General features: G+C 40.3%; 1 protein-coding gene across 2 annotated transcripts in view; it reads right to left on the reverse strand.

Moving 5' to 3' along the window:
- The window catches only part of SPIDR (scaffold protein involved in DNA repair), a 358,082-nt gene that overhangs the window by 173,791 nt on the left and 160,460 nt on the right, over window positions 1–23,831 (reverse strand). For both annotated transcript variants that reach the window (XM_057532500.1, XM_057532499.1), the window contains one exon: window positions 21,756–21,969. In XM_057532500.1, the coding sequence (XP_057388483.1) occupies window positions 21,756–21,969 (214 nt within the window). The remainder of the gene's footprint in view (window positions 1–21,755; window positions 21,970–23,831) is intronic.

Consider the following 23,831-nt stretch of genomic DNA (forward strand, 5'->3'; position numbering starts at 1 on the left):
GACTTTCAATATCACTTCTTCAAGCCCAGAAGCCTATGGAGGGCTCTTTTGTCTGGAGTGATCCAATTAGATAGTCAACTGTGATTTGTAAATTCAGTCATCATGAAGACTGACAATCTAAGCAAATCTTCCACAGTCTCAATGTAATTCAAAAAAAAATTCTTTACAGTAACATTTATTTACATACTCCCTGATATACTCTATTTTAAAATGCTACCTCTCAGAAAATGTAAATTTCCTTCATAAATTAATAAAAATTAATTTAGAAATTGCTCTTCAGTTCAAAAGGTCTCTTTTAGGCTCCTGGGTAGATCCCATTTATAACTTCTTGTATGGGAAGACTTTTCACTACCTTACAAGTCTTTAAAAGTGTAACTTGAAAATATGAGTATTTTCCCTAACATGTATTAAATTAAAAAAATATTTGCATGGAATGTAAACCTAACAGGAAGTGTTGACTAGGTCATAAGTCCTTCACCAACAGTCCAAACATCAAACAAGACATTTTATGATAACTCTGACAATAGGTTAGAGTCTATTATGTCTCTGGAAAACACTACACTAAAAATATGGATATATATAAATTTGCAAAACTTTGTTAGTTTCCAAATTTGTTCAAATCTATGGAATGTACAACACCCAGAGCGAACCCAAGTATAAACTGTGGACGTTGTGTGATGATAGCATGCCCATCTAGGTTTGTCAGCTGTAAGAAATGCACCCCTCTGATGGGGAAAACTGACATGAGGGAGGCTGAGCGTGTGGGGAGGTGGTGAAGGGGAAGTCCCTGCATCTCCTGCTTAATTCTGCTATGGACCCTAAACTGCTCTAAAAAATAAAGTGTGTTTTTTTAAAATGGACTTCTCACTAAACAACTGATTCTAAAAGACATCTTTAAAAAGAAAATTTAAATTCTTACTAAAAAAAAAAAAACCTCTAAAATTAGGAAAACTGCAAAGAAATACTTCACCCCTTATTATTCGTCCCCCGTCTCCCCGCCCCCATAGGAGCCTTTTGGAGAGTTTTTTCCACTAAAAAATGAAACTGCACAGACGTAGCAAAAATGTCATGTCTGAAATCAGAGCCATCTGAGAATGAATGAAAATGAATGAATGGCCAATGCAAACAGCAAATACCATCTAAGAATGAACCACAGAGCCCGAGCAGTTGGTCTCAGAGATGCCCTAACACATGACACACATGCCCTGAATCTTCTCCTAATCCACCTGGTACTACATACAAGTGGCAAAATGGCAAAGGAGAGCACCACCACTGAGGCATCTAGGAGGGACCACGTGAGGGACATGGTTCCAGCGCAGGGACGAGGCTTGGCCCAGAGGGCCCTCCGTCGGTGGGGGATCGCAGAGCAGGCGGGGAACAGCCAGGCAGAGCGCAAAATTACAGCTAGCCTAACAGAACTTGGAAAAAATCGTTCTCAAAGTTGCAGATGCTGATAAGTAAGAATCACCCTAAAAGCTGACTACAAGACACACATGTATCAGTATATTATCATACACAACAATTTTCCATTTAATGTATTTGTTTCCAAAATGAAGTTTTAAAGAATGCTTCTGTAATTTACTCCTCCCCAGTCTGCTTCTTGAAAGGAACATTAAATTGTTTTAAAGGGATGTTCTATTTAATAGTGAATGAAGCTTTATGTTAACTTGGAAAAAAAAAAAAGATTTTTGCTTTTAACTCCAGATAGTAAATATTTATCTACTAAAGGAACAAAATCTTACCACAAAAATAATATAAAAAAGACCAAAATCTTAAAATATCAACTCCTGGATGAAAAGGTATTCTTAAGGAGTTGTCACTAGATGGACCATTTTTAAATCCAATGAGGAAAAAAAACAATAGGATTTCTTTGCCATCTTCAGCATAGTAAGTGGACCCTCGTCACCCCTACACTGACTGGGCAGACCACTGGGCCTGCTGAGCTCTCACCAGGCTCCAGGCCTTGGCTCCTAGGACCAGTACCATAGTTTTCACCTTTCATTTTACAGTAATACTGAAAAATAAATAGGCCTTAAAAATGTCAGGAAGAGAAAGGCAAGGCTTCTTAAAATGACTATTAAGAGATGGCCACATTTAATATATTCCTGTTTGATCCTGAAGTGTTTATAAAGTACGATACTTAAAAGAACAACCTAATTTTGGAGCCCCATAGCATTAATTTTCTTTTTTAAATGTTTTCCAGGAAATATATTTTAAAAATCTGTTTAAATACTATCTTAAAACAGCTAATGGTGGTATGTGTGGCATAAACTCTGATTTTCTTATTGGTTATAGATTTAAAAGTAACAAACAACTTTAAACCTAAATGGAATGAGTCTTTCTACAATGTCATTCCAAATTATAGCCAATTCTATAAATGAAGGTCTGCTTTATGCATGGCACTGTACCATTCCATATTCCCACTCTGAAAGCACTAGCCATCTGTAAAGTAGGAAGACAGGACAAACCGAGGTAACAGCTCTTAAATTAAGGAGAATGTGACGTATGTTGTATGAAAGGCACTAGTTTTAAAAAACAAACAAACCACAAGGGTTCGACACTGGAAAGAGCCCATCCAGCTGGAAGGAATCAGGACAAACTTCATGAGCATGTCTTCAATGAAGAGTGAAGACACTCCAGGCAGAGTGAGGGGGGAAATACCAGGAATACTGAATTGGTTCATTAAATGGGCCACAGAACAAGCAGCAGAGCAACAGAAAAGGCGCTTGGAAAAGGTGAATGAGGGAACCCTAACCTGGACACTGAGAGGCAGGCTCTCCTGCTGTGCACTGCAAGGAGCGACCTGAGATCTCCGGGCAGATGGGCGGCACGGCCAAAGCTGTGTTTCCAGAATTTATCTCAGGGCTGTGGCAACACTAGCAGTGGGACACAAATGGCTTGAAGGAAGAAGGACCCAGAAGTGAATAGGTAACCAGCTGGAAGTCTCTGTACAACTCAGGCAGGGAGTAAAAAAATAAGTGAAGGTTGAAAAGAAAGGGAATCACAGAGCCATCCTGCAGAGACAGTCTGTGAGGACTCTGGCACTTGTCACTTATGATTTGGGGCTTCATACTAACCACTGCCCCCCACGCATCATCAGGTGCAAGAGGTGAATTCTTTAGGGCTAAAATGCACTGTGGCTGACCCGCTTCTCAGAGATGAAAGAGCTGACAGATTTTTGAACCCAGCCCCTCTGTAGAGGAGAGAGCCTTGGTGAGAAGCCCATCTGTTCTGCAAGATGCTGATTTTATAGCTTGGGAGGAACACAAGCAGCAGTGTGGGCAGCATGGGCCACTCGTCACACATCATGCCCTGTTTCTGCACGTGTGGCATGGGGAGGGGACACCTCTGATACACAGGGGTGTAGTCACCTGTGTTCCAGGTTAGGGAGCAAGGGCTCCTGGGCTTGAAGAATCCTTGGAACTAACCAGGAGTGGCGTCACAGTGGTTAAAGGTAGAGGCCTTGCCCCCTCCCATACTGCCTGGCCTTCTGTGGCCTGGTTTCTTTCCATGTCTCTGCAGGTGGTTGCATGCTCAGAGACCGTGATATGAAATTACTTTAAATCTCTGTAAGCCCATGCCCTGTGCCCTTCTGGAACACCAAGACAAACAGCAAAGAAAACTGCTCTGAGCAGCTACCCCCAGTCTCCCATACTTCCATTTAAGTTACGTTCTTTGCTCTCTGGAACTAGGTTTTGTGGCTTTCTATGATAGCCTCTCTGCCTCAATATTTTACCTTGAAATATTTTCAGACTTACAGAAAATATGCAAGACACTCTTGCACTCCTGACCTAGATTTGTGCACAGTGAACCTTTCTTTCACCAGAGCTGCTTTGTCATCCTTTCCAAATACATGTGCACATACACATTACTGCCACTGCAGTTGTTAGTTACTATTACAATTATTTTGCTCGACCACAGAGAGTAAACTACAGACATAATGGTCATTAAAAATTTTTTTATTAAGACTTAATTTTTTTAGATCACTTTTAGGTCATAGCAAAACTGAAGGGAAAGTTCGGAGACATTCCATATACCCTCTGCCCCTACACATGCGTAGCTTCCCCATTATCAGCACGCCCCCAACAGAGTCGTACATTTGCTACAACAGAGTGGTACTTTTGCTACAGCAAAAGTGGTACATTTGCTACAACCTACATTGACACATCATAATCATCCTTACAATATGGTTCACTCTTGGTGTTGCATATCCTATGGATTTAGACAAAGGTATAATGAATGACATGTATCCATCATTATAGTATCATATAGTATATTTTTACTGCCCTAAAAATTTTCTGTGCTCCTCCTACTCTCCCATAACCCCTGGCAACCAATGATCTTTTTACTGCCTCCACAGTTTCTGCCTTTTCCAGAACGTCATAGAATTGGAATTATACAATCTGTAGCCTTTTTAAATTGGCTTCTTTCACTTAGTAATATGCACTTAAGGTTCCTCCTCAATAAGGTTCATGGCTTGATAGCTCATATTCTTTTAGTGTCGAGTAATATTCTATTTTCTAGATGAGCCAGAGTTTATGTATCCATTCACCTACTGAAGGAAGTCTTGGTTGCTTCCAAGTTTTGGTAATTATGAATAAAGCTGCTATGAACATCCGTGTGCAGGTGTTTATGTGGACATAAGTTTTCAACTCCTTTGGGTAAATATCAATACTATGGAGCATGACTGCTGGATTGTATGGTAAGACTATGTTTAATTTTTTTTTATAGAAGTTTTCTTTTAAAATAGATTTTATTTATTTATTTATTTATTTTTGGGTGTATCTATTTATTTATTTATGGCTGTGTTGGGTCTTCGTTGCTGCACGCGGGCTTTCTCTAGTTGCGGCGAGCGGGGGCTACTCTTTGTTGCAGTGCGCGGGCTTCTCACTGCGGTGGCTTCTCTTGTTGCAGAGCATGGGCTCTAGGTGTGCGGGCTTCAGTAGTTGTGGCTCGGGGGCTTCAGTAGTTGTGGCTCGTGGGCTCTAGAGCACAGGCTCAGTAGTCGTGGCGCACGGGCTTAGTTGCTCCGCAGCATGTGGGATCTTCCCGGACCAGGGCTCGAACCCGTGTCCCCTGCACTGGCAGGCGGATTCTTAACCACGGCGCCAACAGGGAAGCCCAAGCTATGTTTAATTTTGTAAGAAACTGCCGAACTGCCCACAGGGGCTCTGCACCATCTGCACCCCCACTGGCAATGATGAGAGTTCCTGCTGCTCCACATGCTCACCAGCGTCTGGTGCTGTCGGTGTGTGGACTCCGGATAGTCTAACAGGCGTGTCGTGGTGTCTCACTGCTGTTTGAATCTGCATGTCCCTGACGACATGATGTGGAGCATCTTTTCATGTATTTATTTGCCAGCTGTGTATATATTTTCTCTGGGGAGGTGTCTTTTAAGTTCTTTGGCCCATTTTTAAGTTAGGTTGTTTTTTTTTTTATTGTCGAGTTTTAAGAGTTCTTTGTAATTTTAGATAACAGTCCTTTATCTGATGTGTCGCTTGCAAATATTTTCTCCCAATCTGTGGCTTATCTTCTCATTCTCTTGATACTGTTTCTCACGAGCAAGTTTTTACTTTTAATTATGTCCAGTTTATCCATTTTTTCTTTCATGGATCGTACCTCTGATGTTGCATCTAAAAAGTCACTGCCACATCAAGGTCATCAACGTTTTCTCCTATGTCATCTTCTAGGAGGTTTATACATTTTACATAAGTCTACATTCCATTTTTAGTTAACGTTCGTGAAGGATGTAAACCATGTGTCTACATTTATTTTTTTTTGCATATGTATCTCCAGTTGTTCCAGCACCATTTGTTGATGAGATTATCTTTGTTCCACTGTATTGTCTTTTCTCCTCTGTCAAATATCACTAGACTATATATCTGCGGGTCTATTTCCGGGCTCTTCCATTCCATTGATGTTATCTGTCTACTCTTTAAGCAATACCACACTGCCTTGATTACTGTAGGTTTTGTTCTTCAAATAAGTCTTGATGTCGGGCAGTGTCAGTCCTCCAACCTTGTTCTTCTCCTTCAATACTGTGTTGGCTATTCTGGGTCTTTTGCCTCTCTACATAAACTTTCAAATCAGCTTGTTGAATGGTTGTTTAATTTCAAATACCACTGGATGTATTCATTCCTAAAAACAAGGTCATTCCTTTGGAAAACCACAGAACAATGAATATATTAAGGAAATTAGACATTGCTACAATACTATAATCTAGAATGCTGTCCATATTCAAATTCTACAGTTGTCCAGTAGAGCAAATCTTTTCTAATAAAGGATCACAACTGTGTCTAGTACCAGTTTTCTGACCCCTAGTTTTGACTCCTTGGCTTCTATATGTCTAGAACTGTAAGACTCTCTCTCCCAGCCACAACTGTCTGAGGCAATCAAGCCTTGAGTGACTCAACAGCAGGAGGCACAGGAGGACAAAGGGGCCAGGGTCATGGCCCCTCCCACCATGTTCTGCTCTGGGTGGAGGCAGTGCCAGTGATGGGGGCACAACACACAAGAGCAGCTGAGCTCACCCTAGGTGACCCGGGCCACCTTGTTTAAACCTTACCAACCAATCACAGCAGCTCCAGAGAGCAGTAAGCAAACATCCATCCCCCCACCCCACAGACTTGAGTGCTGCAGGGGGAACGTATCCTTTTCCCTCAAAGTGTTAATGTATATAAAGAACTTACAAGACAAGTAAGCTCTCACCAAAAGTTACTGTTATCATTACTACGACTGTTTCTATCCAGCTCCTGACTTTGGTGAAGAGAAAGCAGAACTTCTTCTCCACGCTTTTATCTAATGATTTCTTTGTGTCAGGTCACGTGCCAGGCATTCAGTCTGTCTTCCCTTTGTGGCAAACTCCTGTACTTCCAACCACATAAATTCATTTTTGAAAACCAGTTGAATCAAATTATTCTGGAAATGACAATCACAGAAATAGTTTGATAACTTGGTAAAGAAGCAACAACATTTTTAGTGGGAGGCTCTATTTGGTAATTTACCAGGTTCAAATTCAGGGGGTCAAGGTTTGAGAGCTTTTTCTAGGTAAAACTCCAACTCTACCCCACCAGCCTCCTAACATCTTCTAAGAATGTACACGAGCCATCAGACTGATCGGAAGGAGAGCAAGGGCTTTAGATGATTACAACATGGCTCAATGGCCTTACAGCAGCAACTGGTGATTTTATTTTGGGTCACAGACCATCGTGACAACTGGGTGTAAAGGGATCCTCTCCATACAAAAAAGAGCACACACATACATTTCACGTAATTTATTCTGTAGAGACAAAACAATGGTATTGTCTATCAACTCCCTTGTCTTGTCTTTAGAGTTCAACTTCTTGCTCACCTCCTTGGGGAATAATTTGTGTGACCACTTATCCTAAATGGTCTATCTCTTCCTCTAGGCTGATTGCTTTCAGGGTGGCAGCTACAGGGAGCTGAGGGTCGGCAGAGGGGAACTACTTGGTACTACAGGGAGTATTACTCAGGGCTTATTGAATCAGGAGAAGCAATTACCCTGCCCTGTCTGGGCTGTGGACTGGCTTCATAGGTTATCTTTTTTTTTTTTTTTTTAATTAATAGCTACTTTTTATTTTATTTTATTTATTTTTGGCTGTGTTGGGTCTTCGTTTCTGTGCGAGGGCTTTCTCTAGTTGTGGCAAGTGGGGGCCACTCGTCATCGCGTTGCGCAGGCCTTTCACTATTGCGGCCCCTCCCGTTGCGAGGCACAGGCTCCAGACGCGCAGGCTCAGTAATTGTGGCTCACAGGCCTAGTTGCTCCGTGGCATGTGGGATCTTCCCAGACCAGGGCTCGAACCCGTGTCCCCTGCATTAGCAGGCAGATTCTCAACCACTGCGCCACCAGGGAAGCCCCATAGGTTATCTTTTATGCTGCCATTTTCTGTTAAATCTGTTGAACAGTAGGAAGTAAAAGGGGTAAAGTTAATATAAGCTAGATGATATAAGGATTTCTAACAGGTAAAACGAAACAACACATAATAAGGCTTACTTTAAAGGAAATAACTGACCAAAGATCTAAAGACATAATTTAAAAATCGGTTCAAAAATCAGACAAGCCCATGATTTCCAAAATATACAACAGCTCATACAACTCAATATCAAAAAAACAAACCCAATCAAAAAATGGGCAGAAGACCTAAATAGACATTTCTCCAAAGAAGACATACAGATGGGCCAATAGGCACCTGAAAAGATGCTCATCACTGATAATTATTAGAGAAATGCAAATCAAAACTACAATGAGGTAGGTACCACCTCACACCAGTCAGAATGGCCATCATTAAAAAGTCTACAAATAACAAATGCTGGAGAAGGTGTAGAGAAAAGCAAACCCTCCTGCACTGTTTGTGGGAATGTAAATTGGTGCAGGCACTATGGAGAACAGTATGGAGGTTCCTCAAAAACTTAAAGATAGAACTACCATATGATCCAGCAATTTCACTTCTGGGTATACACCCCAAAGAAATTAAAACAGGATATTGAAGAAATATATGCACTCCCATATTTACTGCAGCATTATTTACAAAAGCCAATACGTGGAAACAACCCAGGTGCCCATCAACAGATGAATGGATAAGGAAGATGTGGTGGGTACATATACATATATACACATACACACACACAATGGAATACTATTCAGCCGTGAGAAAGAAGAACATCCTGCCATTTGTGACAACATGGATGAAACCTGAAGACATTATGCTAAGTGAAATAAGTCAAACAAAGAAAGACAAATATTGTATGATATCAGTTATATGTGGAATCTAATAAGCCAAACTCATAAAACAGACAGTAAAATGGTGGTTACCAGGGGACAGTGGGTAGGTGGGATAGATGTTGTTTAAGGGTACAAACTTACAATGAGTAGTAAATAAATCCTAGAGATGTAATGCACAGTACAGTGAATACAGACAACCATATGGTATTATAATCATCAAGCTTTCTAAGAGACTTGAACTTAATTATTCCTACGACTAAAAAGAAAGAATAATTATGTGAAGTGACAGAGGTGCTAACTATTGCTACAATGGCAATCATACTGCAATATATGTGTATCAAATCAACATGTTGTATATCTTAAGTTTATACAATGTTATACATCAAATATATTTCAATTAAAAAAAAAGAATGAAGAATAAGGAATATGTGAATGAAGCTGTTGACCATTTAACATTTGACATCATCCACCAGCTCACAACTAACACTACTGCACAGAATGCTTAGAATTTCCTCTTTGTAAGAACTGGAGAGTTTCAAGTACAAGTCTTACATGTTAATAAAATGACACATGCTATTACATCTAAGGATTTCGGACATTTCCCCCTTGAATTATTAAATTAGGAGGTACTCATCTAATCAAATATTTAACCTACACACTAAGAGACAATCAGGTTTGTACCTAGATATAGAATTTAAGCAATTCTATGAACACTGTTTGATAACAGTTTAAAGAAAATAACTGCTTAAATCACTTTCTTCCTCATCTTCTACTTTGTATACTAAATCCAACTTCTCTTTCTCTGTATTTGACCTCTGAATCTTCACTGCCTAGCACACTATCTGGCTCCAAGCAGCTCCCATTAATAGTGAATGGATGTATTTTAATTCATTAGGTAGATTCAAAACGCAAATACTGGGGCTTCCTTGGTGGCGCAGTGGTTGAGAATCTGCCTGCCAATGCAGGGGACACGGGTTCGAGCCCTGGTCTGGGAAGATCCCACATGCCATGGAGCAACTAGGCCCGTGAGCCACAATTACTGAGGCTGCGCGTCTGGAGCCTGTGCTCCCCAACAAGAGAGGCCGCGATGGTGAGAGGCCCGCGCACCGCGATGAAGAGTGGCCCCCACTTGCCGCAACGAGAGAAAGCCCTCGCACAGAAACGAAGACCCAACACAGCCATAAATAAATAAAAATAAAATAAAATAAAATAAACCAAAAAACAAAAAATGCAAATACTGGTAAAACAAGGGGAGAAATTCTCCAAGATATTATTTTACTTTTCCTTCTATCCTGAGCCTCAAATGAAAATGAATTCACCTGTTCCAGCTGATGGCCACATTCTCTTTTTACTCTGATTCGTTTTAAAGTTCAAAGCATAGTGGGAAACAATGCTTTGGAATCTGAAATACCTTAAGCTTTCTGCCTTGGAATAAAGCCAGGTGACAAACACACATCATTAAAAAAAAAACAAAAAACAAAACAAAACAAAACAAAAACCAAACTAAGTGAAACTAGATGGCAAACACTAAAGAAACTAGCACAGTTCTCACAGCACTCTGGACAGACTTCACCCATTTTCCCAAATGCCGCTCAGTTTTTTTTTTTTTTTTTTTGAATTTTTGAATTTTTTTAATTTATTTTTTTATACAGCAGATTCTTATTAGTCATCAATTTTATACACATCAGTGTATACATGTCAATCCCAATAGCCCAATTCATCACACCACCACCCCCAGCCCCCCGACGCTTCCCCCACTTGGGGTCCATATGTTTGTTCTCTATATCTGTGTCTCAATTTCTGCCCTGCAAACCGGTTCATCGGTACCATTTTTCTAGGTTCCACATATATGCGTTAATATACGATATTTTTCTCTTTCTGACTTACTTCACTCTGTAGGACAGTCTCTAGATCCATCCACATCTCAACAAATGACCCAATTTCGTTCCTTTTTATGGCTGAGTAATATTCCACTGTATATACATACATCTTCTTTATCCACTCGTCTGTCGATGGGCATTTAGGTTGCTTCCATGACCTGGCTATTGTAAATAGTGCTGCAATGAACATTGGGGTGCATGTGTCTTTTTGAATTATGGTTTTCTCTGGGTATACGCCCAGTAGTGGGATTGCTGGGTCATATGGTAATTCTATTTTTAGTTTTTTAAGGAATCTCCATACTGTTCTCCATAGTGGCTGTATCAATTTACATTCCCACCAACAGGGCAAGAGGGTTCCCTTTTCTCCACATCCTCTTCAGCATTTGCTGTTTGTAGATTTTCTGATGATGCCCATTCTAACTGGTGTGAGGTGATACCTCATTGTAGTTTTGATTTGCATTTCTCTCATAATTAGTGATGTTGAGCAGCTTTTCATGTGCTTCTCGGTCATCTGTATGTCTTCTTTGGAGAAACGTCTATTTAGGTCTTCTGTCCATTTTTGGATTGGGTTGTTTGTTTTTTTAATATTGAGCTGCATGAGCTGTGTATATATTTTGGAGATTAATCCTTTGTCCGTTGATCCGTTTGCAAATATTTTCTCCCATTCTGAGGGTTGTCTTTTCGTCTTGTTTATGGTTTCCTTTGCTGTGCAAAAGATTTGAAGTTTCATTAGGTCCCATTTGTTTATTTTTGTTTTTATTTCCATTACTCTAGGAGGTGGATCAAAAAAGATCTTGCTGTGATTTATGTCATAGAGTGTTCTTCGTATGTTTTCCTCTAAGGGTTTTATAGTGTCCGGTCTTACGTTTAGGTCTCTAATTTATTTTGAGTTTATTTTTGTGTACTGTGTTAGGGAGTGTTCTAATTTCATTCTTTTACAGGTAGCTGTCCAGTTTTCCCAGCACCACTTATTGAAGAGACTGTCTTTTCTCCATTGTATATCTTTGCCTCCTTGGTCATAGATTAGTTGACCATAGGTGCGTGGGTTTATCTCTGGGCTTTCTATCTTGTTCCATTGATCTATGTTTCTGTTTTCGTGCCAGTACCAAATTGTCTTGATTACTGTAGCTTTGTGGTATAGTCTGAAGTCAGGGAGTCTGATTCCTCCAGCTCCGTTTTTTTCCCTCGACTGCTTTGGCTATTCGGGGTCTTCTGTGTCTCCATACAAATTTTAAGATTTTTTGTTCTAGTTCCATAAAAAATGCCTTTGGTAATTTGATAGGGATTGCACTGAATCTGTAGATTGCTTTGGGTCGTATAGTCATTTTCACAATATTGATTCTTCCAATCCAAGAACATGGTATATCTCTCCATCTGTTGGTATCATCTTTAATTTCTTTCATCAGTAAGTTTAAGAAAATTGAAATCATATCAAGCATCTTTTCTGACCACAACGCTATGAGATTAGAAATGGATTACAGGGAAAAAAACGTAAAAAACACAAACACATGGAGGCTAAACAATACGTTACTAAATAACCAATAGATCACTGAAGAAATCAAAGAGGAAATCAAAAAATACCTAGAGACAAATGACAATGAAAACACGACGACCCAAAACCTATGGGATGCAGCAAAAGCAGTTCTAAGAGGGAAGTTTATAGCTATACAAGCCTACCTCAAGAAACAAGAAAAATCTCAAATAAACAATCTAACCTTACACCTAAAGGAACTAGAGAAAGAAGAACAAACAAAACCCAAAGTTGGCAGAAGAAATCATAAAGATCAGAGCAGAAATAAATGAAATAGAAACAAAGAAAATAATAGCAAAGATCAATAAAACTAAAAGCTGGTTCTATGAGAAGATAAACAAAATTGATAAACCATTAGCCAGACTCATCAAGAAAAAGAGGGAGAGGACTCAAATCAATAAAATTAGAAAGGAAAAAGGAGAAGTTACAACAGACACCACAGAAATACAAAGCATCCTAAGAGACTACTACAAGCAACTCTATGCCAATAAAATGGACAATCTGGAAGAAATGCACAAATTCTTAGAAAGGTATAACCTTCCAAGACTGAACCAGGAAGAAATAGAAAATATGAACAGACCAATCACAAGTAATGAAACTGAAACTGCGATTAAAAATCTTCCAACAAACAAAAGTCCAGGACCAGATGGCTTCACAGGTGAATTCTATCAAACATTTAGAGAAGAGCTAATACCCATCCTTCTCAAACTCTTCCAAAACACTGCAGAGGGAGGAACACTCCCAAACTCATTGTATGAAGCCACCATCACCCTGATACCAAAACCAGACAAAGACACTACAAAAAAAGAAAATTACAGACCAATATCACTGATGAATATAGATGCAAATATCCTCAACAAAATACTAGCAAACAGAATCCAACAACACATTAAAAGGATCATACACCATGATCAAGAGGGATTTATCCCAGGGATGCAAGGATTCTTCAATATACGCAAATCAATCAATGTGATACACCATATTAATAAACTGAAGAAGAAAAACCATATGATCATCTCAATAGATGCAGAAAAAGCTTTTGACAAAATTCAACACCCATTTACAACAAAAAACTCTCCAGAAAGTGGGCGTAGAGGGAACCTACCGCAACATAATAAAGGCCATATATGACAAACACACAGCAAACATCATTCTCAATGGTGAAAAACTGAAAGCATTTCCTCTAAGATCAGGAACAAGACAAGGATGTCCACTCTCGCCACTCTTATTCAACATAGTTTTGGAAGTCCTACCCACGGCAATCAGAGAAGAAAAAGAAATAAAAGGAATACAAATTGGAAAAGAAGAAGTAAAACTGTCACTGTTTGCAGATGACATGATACTATACATAGAGAATCCTAAAGATGCCACCAGAAAACTACTAGAGCTAATCAATGAATTTGGTAAAGTTGCAGGATACAAAATTAATGCACAGAAATCTCTTGCATTCCTATACACTAATGATGAAAAATCTGAAAGTGAAATTAAGGAAACACTCCCATTTACCATTGCAACAAAAAGAATAAAATACCTAGGAATAAACCTGCTGCTCAGGTCTTGAGCACAATTTTTTAAATTGGTAAACCTTACTTCCCCTACGTTACATCCTATTAGCTTATTAAAAATTCCGGCTACAATTTGTACCAAATTCCTTCCTGACAAACTGCCCTAGACCCCTCACATTCCTGCTCTGGAAGAGCAGGGCAGTTTCAGGCTGTTTTCTAGTCACTGTTCAGCACAAGAATTGTACCACCTGGAGGAGAAATCTCAGCAAGAGCATCAACTGCAGCTCTCATTGCTTTTCCTCCTCTCAGTCAGTTGTGGTGTGTGCTGCAGAGCTCATTAAAGACACCTGTCTATGACAGTGTGACAGAAGCTGCACCCACGTGGCCATCAAAGCCAGGAGAAACCAGTCTCCTAACAGATCAGATCATTCTAGCAACGTAAAACAAAACTGTGTTCCACATCCTTTTAAAAATTCTATCTCACTGACTTTATACCACTTTGGGATGAGATGAATGTTGCACTAACGAAAATAAATAGAAATAACTATTCAAAAGCAAATTATATATTATTTTATTACCATAAGCTAGGAATGACCTTGATGAGCTACTGCCTCTGCTAATTAAAAATGGCTTCAGATCAATTATTGAAAAACCAAAGTTGTCTTATTTGGTAAATATTTCCCTATACTCAACAGGTTTATAGCTGATAACCTTAGGTAAATCATTCAGTGGTATATTTTATAGCCAGTTAATCCTGGTGGGTCCATCTGATGTCACACTGCAATCCCACTTTATATTTTTTGTGATCACCTTTTTAATGGAGGAGTATGTGCTTGGTAACACTCAGAAATGTTACTACTTTATCGGGTAGAACCTCAAGGACTTCATCCACAGTGACTGTGTGTTGAGAGTACACCCAGAATGTCTTTTCTGGGGCAATCGTGGTTCTGCTGCAGGTATGCCTGTGGCGCTGCTGTAAGCTGAATGTTTGTATCCCTCCCAAATTTACACATTGCCTCCTAATGCCCAAAGTGATGGAGGTGAGCTCTTTGAAAGGTGATTGGGTCATGAGAGTGGACCCCTCATAAATAAGATTAGTGCCCTGTTAAAGAGACCCCAGAGAGCTCCCCAGCCCCTTCTGCCATGTGAGGATACAGGGAGAAGATGGCCATCGATGAACCAGGGAACAGTCCTAACCAGACACTGAATCTGCCAGGCCCCGACCTGGACTTCCAGCCCCCAGAACTCTTGAAATAGGCATTTCTGTTGTTCATTGGCCACCCAGTCTACAGTAATTTGTTACAGCAGCAGGGGAAGAGCTGAGTGAGCACTCGGTTCAGGCACACATCTCTCCTAGGCTCCCCACTTGCGTCAACCTCAGCTCGGCTGACCTTAACGCACAGTTGGCTGATTTCTGTTAACCAGAAACGGAGACGATCCTGAGTCTGTCCCACCTGTTCTCTATCTTTGTGCAGGTGCTACCGTCTGTGAGATTAGAAAACCCAAATTTTCAGGCTAAGAGAGTTGTTTCCCCCTCACTCATCCTCCTGGCACTCTCAGGGCCCAGCTGCTTCTCCTCACAGCTGCTGTCTGGACCGGCTGGCCCTTTCACTGCCCTTCACCTTCTAACTGCTAGAACCTCCTCAGAAGTGTGCATGTCAGTAGGCACAGTGCCCCACCCCTGCTCCAACTAATTCTTCACAGTATTTCTGGTGAATTTTCTAAATGCAGACCCAATTAAGTGCTCTGCTACCTCCTTTAATTTCCAGACTAAGTCTGTACCTGCACACAGTACAAGCCCTTCAGGCCCAGATGCTGCTAGCTTCATCCACAGCCACACCCCTTCCTCTCTATAATCCGCCTCCTCCACGCTCCTCGAGCGAGTTACCGCCCCCAATCCTAGCTAGACGGACCCTCCTGCTCACTCTTCAGACCTCTGCGCAGCTCCACCGTCCTGAGGCTGCCTGTCTCAGGGTTCCCTCTGCCTTCCTGTGCTCCTGATTGTGACTCTGCATTCTCCCACCCACCACGCTGTGGCTGGCTGCTCACAGGACTGTCACCGCTACTGCACTGGCAACTCCGTTACGGTATTGACATGATTGTATCCCCAGCACTGGCCACTCTAAAAATATCTGCCGAGTGAAACAAAGAATGAAAATATGTCAGCAGCATAACTTTAAACTCATTGCGACCTAATACTTATCAAGAGACAGCCAAAAAGAAATAATGTTAACAAGGATTAGCTTAAAATTATTCCTCTTTTATGCTTTCCTCTAGATATCCTAAAAAGTACTCCTGCATTAAGTATACCACTAACAGATTTTTTAAAAATTATCTGTGTTGTAGAAAGCTCTAGCAATTACTGTGAATAAATAGCTAAAATTCATTGAGCGACTTACCCTACTGACACTAGTAACAGACACACTGTTTCATTAAGTTTAACATACCCCTTGAGGTATCTTTATCTCCATTTCACTCATTTAGGTACTATGCTCACAGATGCTCAAAACATTCCCAAGATAAGAGAGCCGATAAACACTATACAATCCACAATCCCACTGAATAGCACTGAGCTCTTATGCTGGCAGCTTGCACAAACAGATGTTAAGAGAAACAATCCCCACTAAACTGGTTATTATATTTGCTATACTTTCTAGTTTTATTTCTATATTACAGCTGTGTCCTTTTCCTTTTAAGAACACTTTTCTAAGGGATCACTACCAGACGTGGCAGTACTTTCCATGTGTACTGGATCTGTTTGCATGCAGAGCCTTGAGCCTCAGTGTGAATGAGTCTCCTTTACCACTGCTGACTTGATTCTCTTGCACGTAGATTTCCACATTCATTGAAACCTTATACTTTTAAGGCCACTTAAAATCTATTTTGGACAAGACCGATTACATAAACAAATAAATGTGAACTGCTGACTTAGGTACGTAGAGAATCAGAAGTACTGGGGTAGAGGCGATTGTCCAGGGATGGGCAGTTAAGATAAGTGAGGGGTGAGGTGCCTAACAGAGAGGAGAAACAGAAGGCAACGAGTGGGGAACTCAGATGCCACTGACTGGTGTTTCCAACTTAATCATTACAGTTCAACCTCACATACCATTTCTTGAGCTGCTACTACTTACTGGCAGCCTTCTGGGTGCTTACACATGACATTTTCATAATCTCCTTGAACAAGCCAGTGAGATAGCTATTAATGCTCTGTCACACCTGTGGAAAAGGAGAATCATGGCAATCAAAGAGCTTGCCCCCGCATATCTAATATCCTGACTTTTCCAGTTGCTGCCTGAAGGCTGGACTTACAATTAGCCTACATCACAGAGCTAAAGGGGCAAGGAATTAGTACAGTAAGTGCCCTACATATGAACCTTCAAGTTTGCGAACTTTCAAAGATGCGAACGTGCATTTGCATGTCCAATCACGTAAGTTAGTTCACGTGTCTGGTGTACACTGTCATATGGGTGCATCCTCTACAAGTGGTCGTGGTTTTGCGTACCTTACTGTACAGTACTATATAGGGTACAGTATCTTTATTTCAAGCCCAGGATGTCTGGAAGCAAGCGTAAAAGCAGCGGTGATGCAGCTGGTAGTGCTAAGAAGAGATCTGCAACGCAGGAAATGGCAAGGGGATTTTCTTTATTTGAGGAGGCACCGTTAGTTTTTGAGGAACAGGACCTGAACGTAGAACAGTACACGGAGGTCACAGCAGCCATTCAGAATGCAATCCAGTGCTACCATGTCATCTATGATGAGAAAAAAAGAGCTACTCCCCAGACATCACTGGACCGTTTTTTCAAGGGGGGTAGACAGAATTGAATCCAGCAAGGAACCAGAACCTGTGCCATCGGTGTCACGCGTTGAGTGACATTGCAGCTTGCCCTCCGTCTCCTATTGCTGACCATCCTTCAGCTCTATACCATCTCTCACCTCCTCTCCCTCCTCCAGTCAGTAACTCTTCTGGGCTGTTCACTGGATGCCAGCCCCTGGATGCCAGCTGTTGTACTGTACTACTGTACTTTTCAAGGTACTGTACTGTAAGATTAAAAAGGGTTTTTTTTTTTGCGTTTGTTTTTTAATGTGTTATTTGTGTGAAAACTATTATAAACCTATTACAGTACAGTACTATATAGCAGATTGTGTTACTTGGAAACCTAGGCTAACTTTGTTGGACTTACGAGCAAACTGGACTTACGAACGCGTCATATGTAGGGGACTTGCTGTATAGTCACATTGTGAGGTATAGTGGGCATTAGAACTTCAATATATGAATTTAAATGGAACACAATTCAGTCTGTAACAACTTTTGTAGCCTAACATCTGGGTTTAGTTGGAGAACATTCTATGCACAGTTAAGAAGAATATATATTTTGCTGTTTTGAGATAAGAGTGCTCTCTACCTACTTGTTAGGTCTAATTGGTTTATTGCGTCATTCAAGTCTTCTGTTTCCTTATTGACCTTCTGTTCGTTCTGTGCTCATTTTTTCATTTTCACACTGCATTAGTTTTCTTTTCTATTTATTTCCTCTGAAGACACTCTGTAATTTTGGTGGGAAAAGACTGGCTGTCATAACAGGAAGATAATCCCACCCTATAAGCAAACCTTCCACCTTTAGCATTGCTTTACTCCTAGCAATTTCTTCATTTCACAGAATTCCAGGTGGCAAAGATGGAGCAGGAACAAAAGCAGCTGTGAACAAGCCTGAGGGCTCTACCTCGGCAGTTACCACATGTGGGTTACACTGAAAACCAGACCAGCTGACAGTTTCTCTTCGGGCATCACAGTCTCTCTTGTGTTTACTCAGGGATTTAGGTATTGCTGGTGTCGAGAAGGTACTGCTGACTGTGCCATCAAAATCTGCCCCAAGTCCCCCCATTTTACTACATGGTACCCTAACTCACTTGTTTCCTCAAGCCAGAAACTCAGAGGAATCTTGTTCCTTGTCTTTCCTTCACAAACCACACCAAACCCATCAGCACATCCTGTTGCTGCCAACTCTGAGATACATACTGAATCTACTGTTTACCATCCTAGTCCAAGTCATCTTCCCTCAGACCTGAGCTACTCCCAAAGTCTCCTGGATGCCTTTACTGCGGCCTCCTTCTAAGTTATCCTGCACAAATTTCAAACTGTGAGTAAGATCACATCCTTCCTTTCCTAGACAGCAGGGAGGATTTAACACACCAGCTCTTTAACACTGTACACACGTTCTCCATCCTCACTTGCTGCCACTCCTGCTGCAGAATTCCCCTTCATCCATATGCACTATGTATATTCCTGCATACACCATGCCACTCTGGCCTCTTGTTCTTTGCTAATTCAGTCTCCTCTACTGCAAATGCCCTCACAGCCGCTTCTTTGGTTCTTTCCAACTTAGCCTTCATAACTTAGATAGAGAATCAGCAACTCCAGGAAGCTACCTCAATCTGCTCTCTCCCCAGTACGTACGTGTACACACACACACACACACACACACACACACACACACACACACTCACTCTCTCTCTCTCTCCTACCGAACTATCAGTCATGCTTACCTCTTCACTGCTCTCACATCCTTTGTACAGACCTCTATTATTATACTTCCTAGAGTCTTTATCACATGTTTATTTTACCTTTCTCTTCCACCATAAACTGAGTCCCTTAAGGGCAGAGATGATTTCTCATTCATTTTGAATACCGTTTACCCATTATTTAGCACAAGGTTTATTATACAGTAAGTAAACATCAAAAAATGCTTCTTAGCGAATGTACAAATCAATGAAATACACTGATACATCCTCTCATTCAAAAGGAACATAACAAGACTGACAACATCTTGATGATTATCTAATACTCAACATTAATCATATAGTTATTGAATGTCTACCATAGGCCAAGCATTATTCTAGTCACTGGGAATACAGTAGTGAAAAAGTTTTGATTTGGAAGTTATAGCCAATGCAACAAGACATGAAACAGGTAAAGAAGCATAAGTATTAGGAAGGAAAAAACAAAATTGTTATCATAAGTAACGTAACTGTATAAATAGAAAAGTTTTACTATACAAAACAGACATATGAATTGATAACAATATCCCTTGGACCCCAATGAATATATGAGTAAAAGTTAAGAAAAACAATTTGCAAAAGAGAAGCTGTCATCAGTAAATAAATATAAGAGAAAGTATTCAGTTTGACTAGCAGCAGGTACTCTACTATGAGGTTTATAGTTTACTTAACTGTACCAAGAAATCACAGCAGTAACAGCAACAACAAAATGTATACCCTTTTGGGATTGACCCATATACACTACTGGTGCTATGTATAAAATAGACAACTAATGAGAATATACTATATAGCACAGGGAACTCTACTTACTGCACTGTGGTTACCTAAATGGGAAGGAAATCCAAAAAAGAGGGGATATATGTATATGTATAGCTGATTCATTTTGCTGTGCAGTAGAAACTAACACAACATTGTAAAGCAACTATACTCTAAAAAAATTAATTAAAAGCAAAAAAAAAAAAAAAAAGGTATATCCTTTAATCCACTAAAACAGTTCCTAAAATCTACTCTGAGAAATAATCTGAAATATGTAAATACGTATATATGAATATCTATTAAAGAGTTATTTATGTTAGCAAAAGAATGGATATATATTATATGCTGAGAATATGGAAAGAGTAAAGAAATTATAATGTGCAGTCATAAAAATGTTGACGGTGGTATTGATGTGACTGCTGAGAAACTGTCAGCAGTGGAAACGGCTATAAGGTTTACAAGTTATTATGGTAACAATATACTGAGAAGCACAAAACCCACATTCAAAGGAGTCTACTGCATCAGAAGTCAGGATCATGGTCACCTGGAGCAGGAGGGAGAGGAAGGAAAGAGGAGAATGTTGCAGTCTCAGGTATGGACTGCATTCTATTTCTTGGACTGGACAGAAATGTATTCACTTTGTGATTACCTGATGAAATGTATACTTATAATCTGTGTATGATTCTATATGTATATTATATTGTTCAATTTAAAAATGTATTTGAAATTTAAATAAAATAAAGTAATGCAAGTTACCCTCTGATATCCTCAGCCTGTTTGTGGAAGAATTTAATTAGAGACTGATGATCACTCACTATGGACACAATGAAAAGATCCCTCCTCTGGGGAAGAAGTTTAACTTAAAGATCTTTAAGTTGAATTCAAACCTAAGAATTTAACAGATGAATGAAACTTAAAAACTGTCAATAAAATTAACAGCCCTTAAAACAAGTCTGCTCAAACCTTCCCTCTTCTTTTGGTGGTAAAAATTAATACCCTGGGCTTCCCTGGTGGCGCAGTGGTTGAGAGTCTGCCTGCCAATGGAGGGGACACGGGTTCGAGCCCTGGTCTGGGAAGATCCCACATGCCGCGGAGCAACTAAGCCTGTGTGCCACAACTACTGAGCCTGCACGTCTGGAGCCTGTGCTCTGCAACAAGAGAGGCCGCGATAATAAGAGGCCCGCGCACCGCGATGAAGAGTGGCCCCCACTTGCCACAACTAGAGAAAGCCCTCGCACAGAAACAAAGACCCAACACAGCCATAAATAAAAAAAAAAAAAATTAATACCCTATACAGAAGAAAACAAACATGGTATCCTCAAAAATAATTTCTGATCCACTAATGACCACTTATGCCCCTGAAGATCAAACCCTATTATGTCTTAATTCATGATTTTTATCCCCCTAAACTAATTAGCAAAGAAGTATTAAATTAATGTGTATTATTCTACTGTCACATAATCACTCTTACTAAAATTATATTTCTAAGAAAGATAAAAACAAAAACAGCCAGATTTCATAACACACCACTTCAGCAGGAATCCTGATGTGCTTGTTTCTCCCTCACCACCTCCCCACCCCCGCCAAATTATCAAAAATTTGCTACAAGAAGTACAAACGAGCCATCAGAGACAGTTCAGAGCTTCTGTTACATAAAATCTATGTCGAATCCTGGCTCCATCCCCTGGCATTACTGTATAATAAAGTGACAAAAATGCTCCTGATAAAAATGTCTTCTGAGACAAACTCACAGTTGGTGACTGTGGGGATCGGTTCTCTGCACTCACCAGGGAGGGTAGATACGGATGATGTCTTGTGGAAGTCCCCTGAGGCAGCGTGCAGTCTCCTTGGCAAAGAGAACCTTCAGGCCAGTCCCAGGGGCCCCACCCTGAGAAGAGCTGTCAGCCTGCAGCCCCGATAACTGCTCACACATTGCAACTTGGATGGTGCATTCCTCATGAAGCTCTAGAATTTTCACAGTTAATATACCAGATTTTATACCTAGAAGGTGAAGAAAAGAACAAAAGCAAAAATGAAGTCTAAAAGACATATGGTCCAAGTGTGAATAAAATTATCATGAAAAAGAGAATCACTTTCAGATAGCTTTCTTCACCTGGAGAAAATGGTCTATATATTGATACTCTGCAAAGTAAAATACAGACTCTAACATGCTCAAGGTAACATCTTTTTTTTTTAATCAATATAACCTGCATGCTGCATTTAATATATACATTTTAAGCAACATAAGAAACAGTTTTCTATCATAAAGAAACAGTCTTGCACATACGGAAAACTCAGATCCATCACTTCACAAGGCATGTTTTCACTCCAAAACCTGAACCCTTTCAAACATCACAACAAAAGGAGTATGACCGGGTCCTCTCCACCTCATGCCCTGCTTTGATTGTCTACTTTGAGACGACGCAGCATGACTGGCCGGCTGCAAGTATTCTCACGATCGTGGACGTTCCAAGTTGAGGATTTCTGTGGACTGATGGGAGTTAGGGCTCTAGATTTAAATGGGTGGAATTCGATCTGGATTCAATCACTGGCTCTCTTATTAATTAAGTTGGCCAAGTTACACAGCATTTCAACACCTCATTTTTCTCATGTGTAAACTGGGGATCAAGCCACCTGCCTCGATTAACATTTTTAAGAATTAAATAAGACGATTAACATTTTTAAGAATTAAATAAGATAAATAAAGTTGAGAGTGTGCATAGCCTATAACCTGGAAATCCCAGCTATGTACCCAGGAACTCTGTCACATGCACCAGGAGATCTAGACAAGACTGCACATTTCAGTGTTGTTTGTTAGAGGAGGAAACCCAGCATGAGTCCATAGCCAATGGGTAAACTGTGGTGGGTTCATGGAAGAGACACTCTACAGAAGCTTATATGAATGGACCCGATCTGTATCTATCAGCTTGAAGAGACCTCAAATACAAGAGGGGTAAACAGATATGTACAGCCTAACAACCATAATGTTATTTTTCTTAAACACAAAGACCAATAAAATATTGTTACAGATACATACGTCATACAAGTACATAAGTACGGACTAGCAGGACACACAGAAAACTCGCTGTAACTGCTGAATCACGCGAGAAAGAGGAGCGTGACACAGCAAGGGAACCCAGGGGATTTCAGACTTATCTGCCGTATTGTTTGTTATAAAAATATGTGAAGCAAAAATGACAAAAGATTAATATGTGTTATTAATTCTAGGTAGTAAATACACCTTTTTAAAATTACTCTCTGCTTTTTAGTTAAAAAAATAAATGAATTAAATGAGATAAAACCTAAGTGTCAGGCACAGTGCCTTGCTAATAACAGACACCAATATGACTTTCATTACCACTTTAGCTAACTGGTTAACAGTGAGTATAAAAATTAACATTTAAACAGTACCAGCACCTTAGTTATATAGTTTAATTTCGTTTCCATTTCTTTCTCCCTTTCACTTTTCTCTACTCATTTTCCCCTGGACCCCAAGTTTTCCATGCCCTCCTCTCTCTGAGTGCCACCAGCAAGTGTTCATGTATGAAGCAAGGTCATGGCATCTCCCCAGAGCACTATCTGGAACTATGATTTCTAAGTATGTGTCTATCGTGAGACTGTTTCTTAAGGTAAGAAGGAAACAGAAGGGGGAAGGATGTGACCAAGCACATCCTAAGCTGTGCTGGCTAAGCTGCGCTGGTCACTACGGGGAGTAAAAACACACTTTAAAGAACGGCACTGCCTAGGAAGCGAAGACTGAGTCTGCTCTGCCACGACAGGTGACTTTTTAATAAAAAGTAGCTCACCCTCAGCTGGTGAACAGGAAAAGAAGTCAGGATATGTGGGGGTCACTGCAGTGAACA

The sequence above is a fragment of the Balaenoptera acutorostrata genome, chromosome 17, assembly GCF_949987535.1.
Source record: "Balaenoptera acutorostrata chromosome 17, mBalAcu1.1, whole genome shotgun sequence".
Lineage (NCBI taxonomy): Eukaryota > Metazoa > Chordata > Mammalia > Artiodactyla > Balaenopteridae > Balaenoptera > Balaenoptera acutorostrata.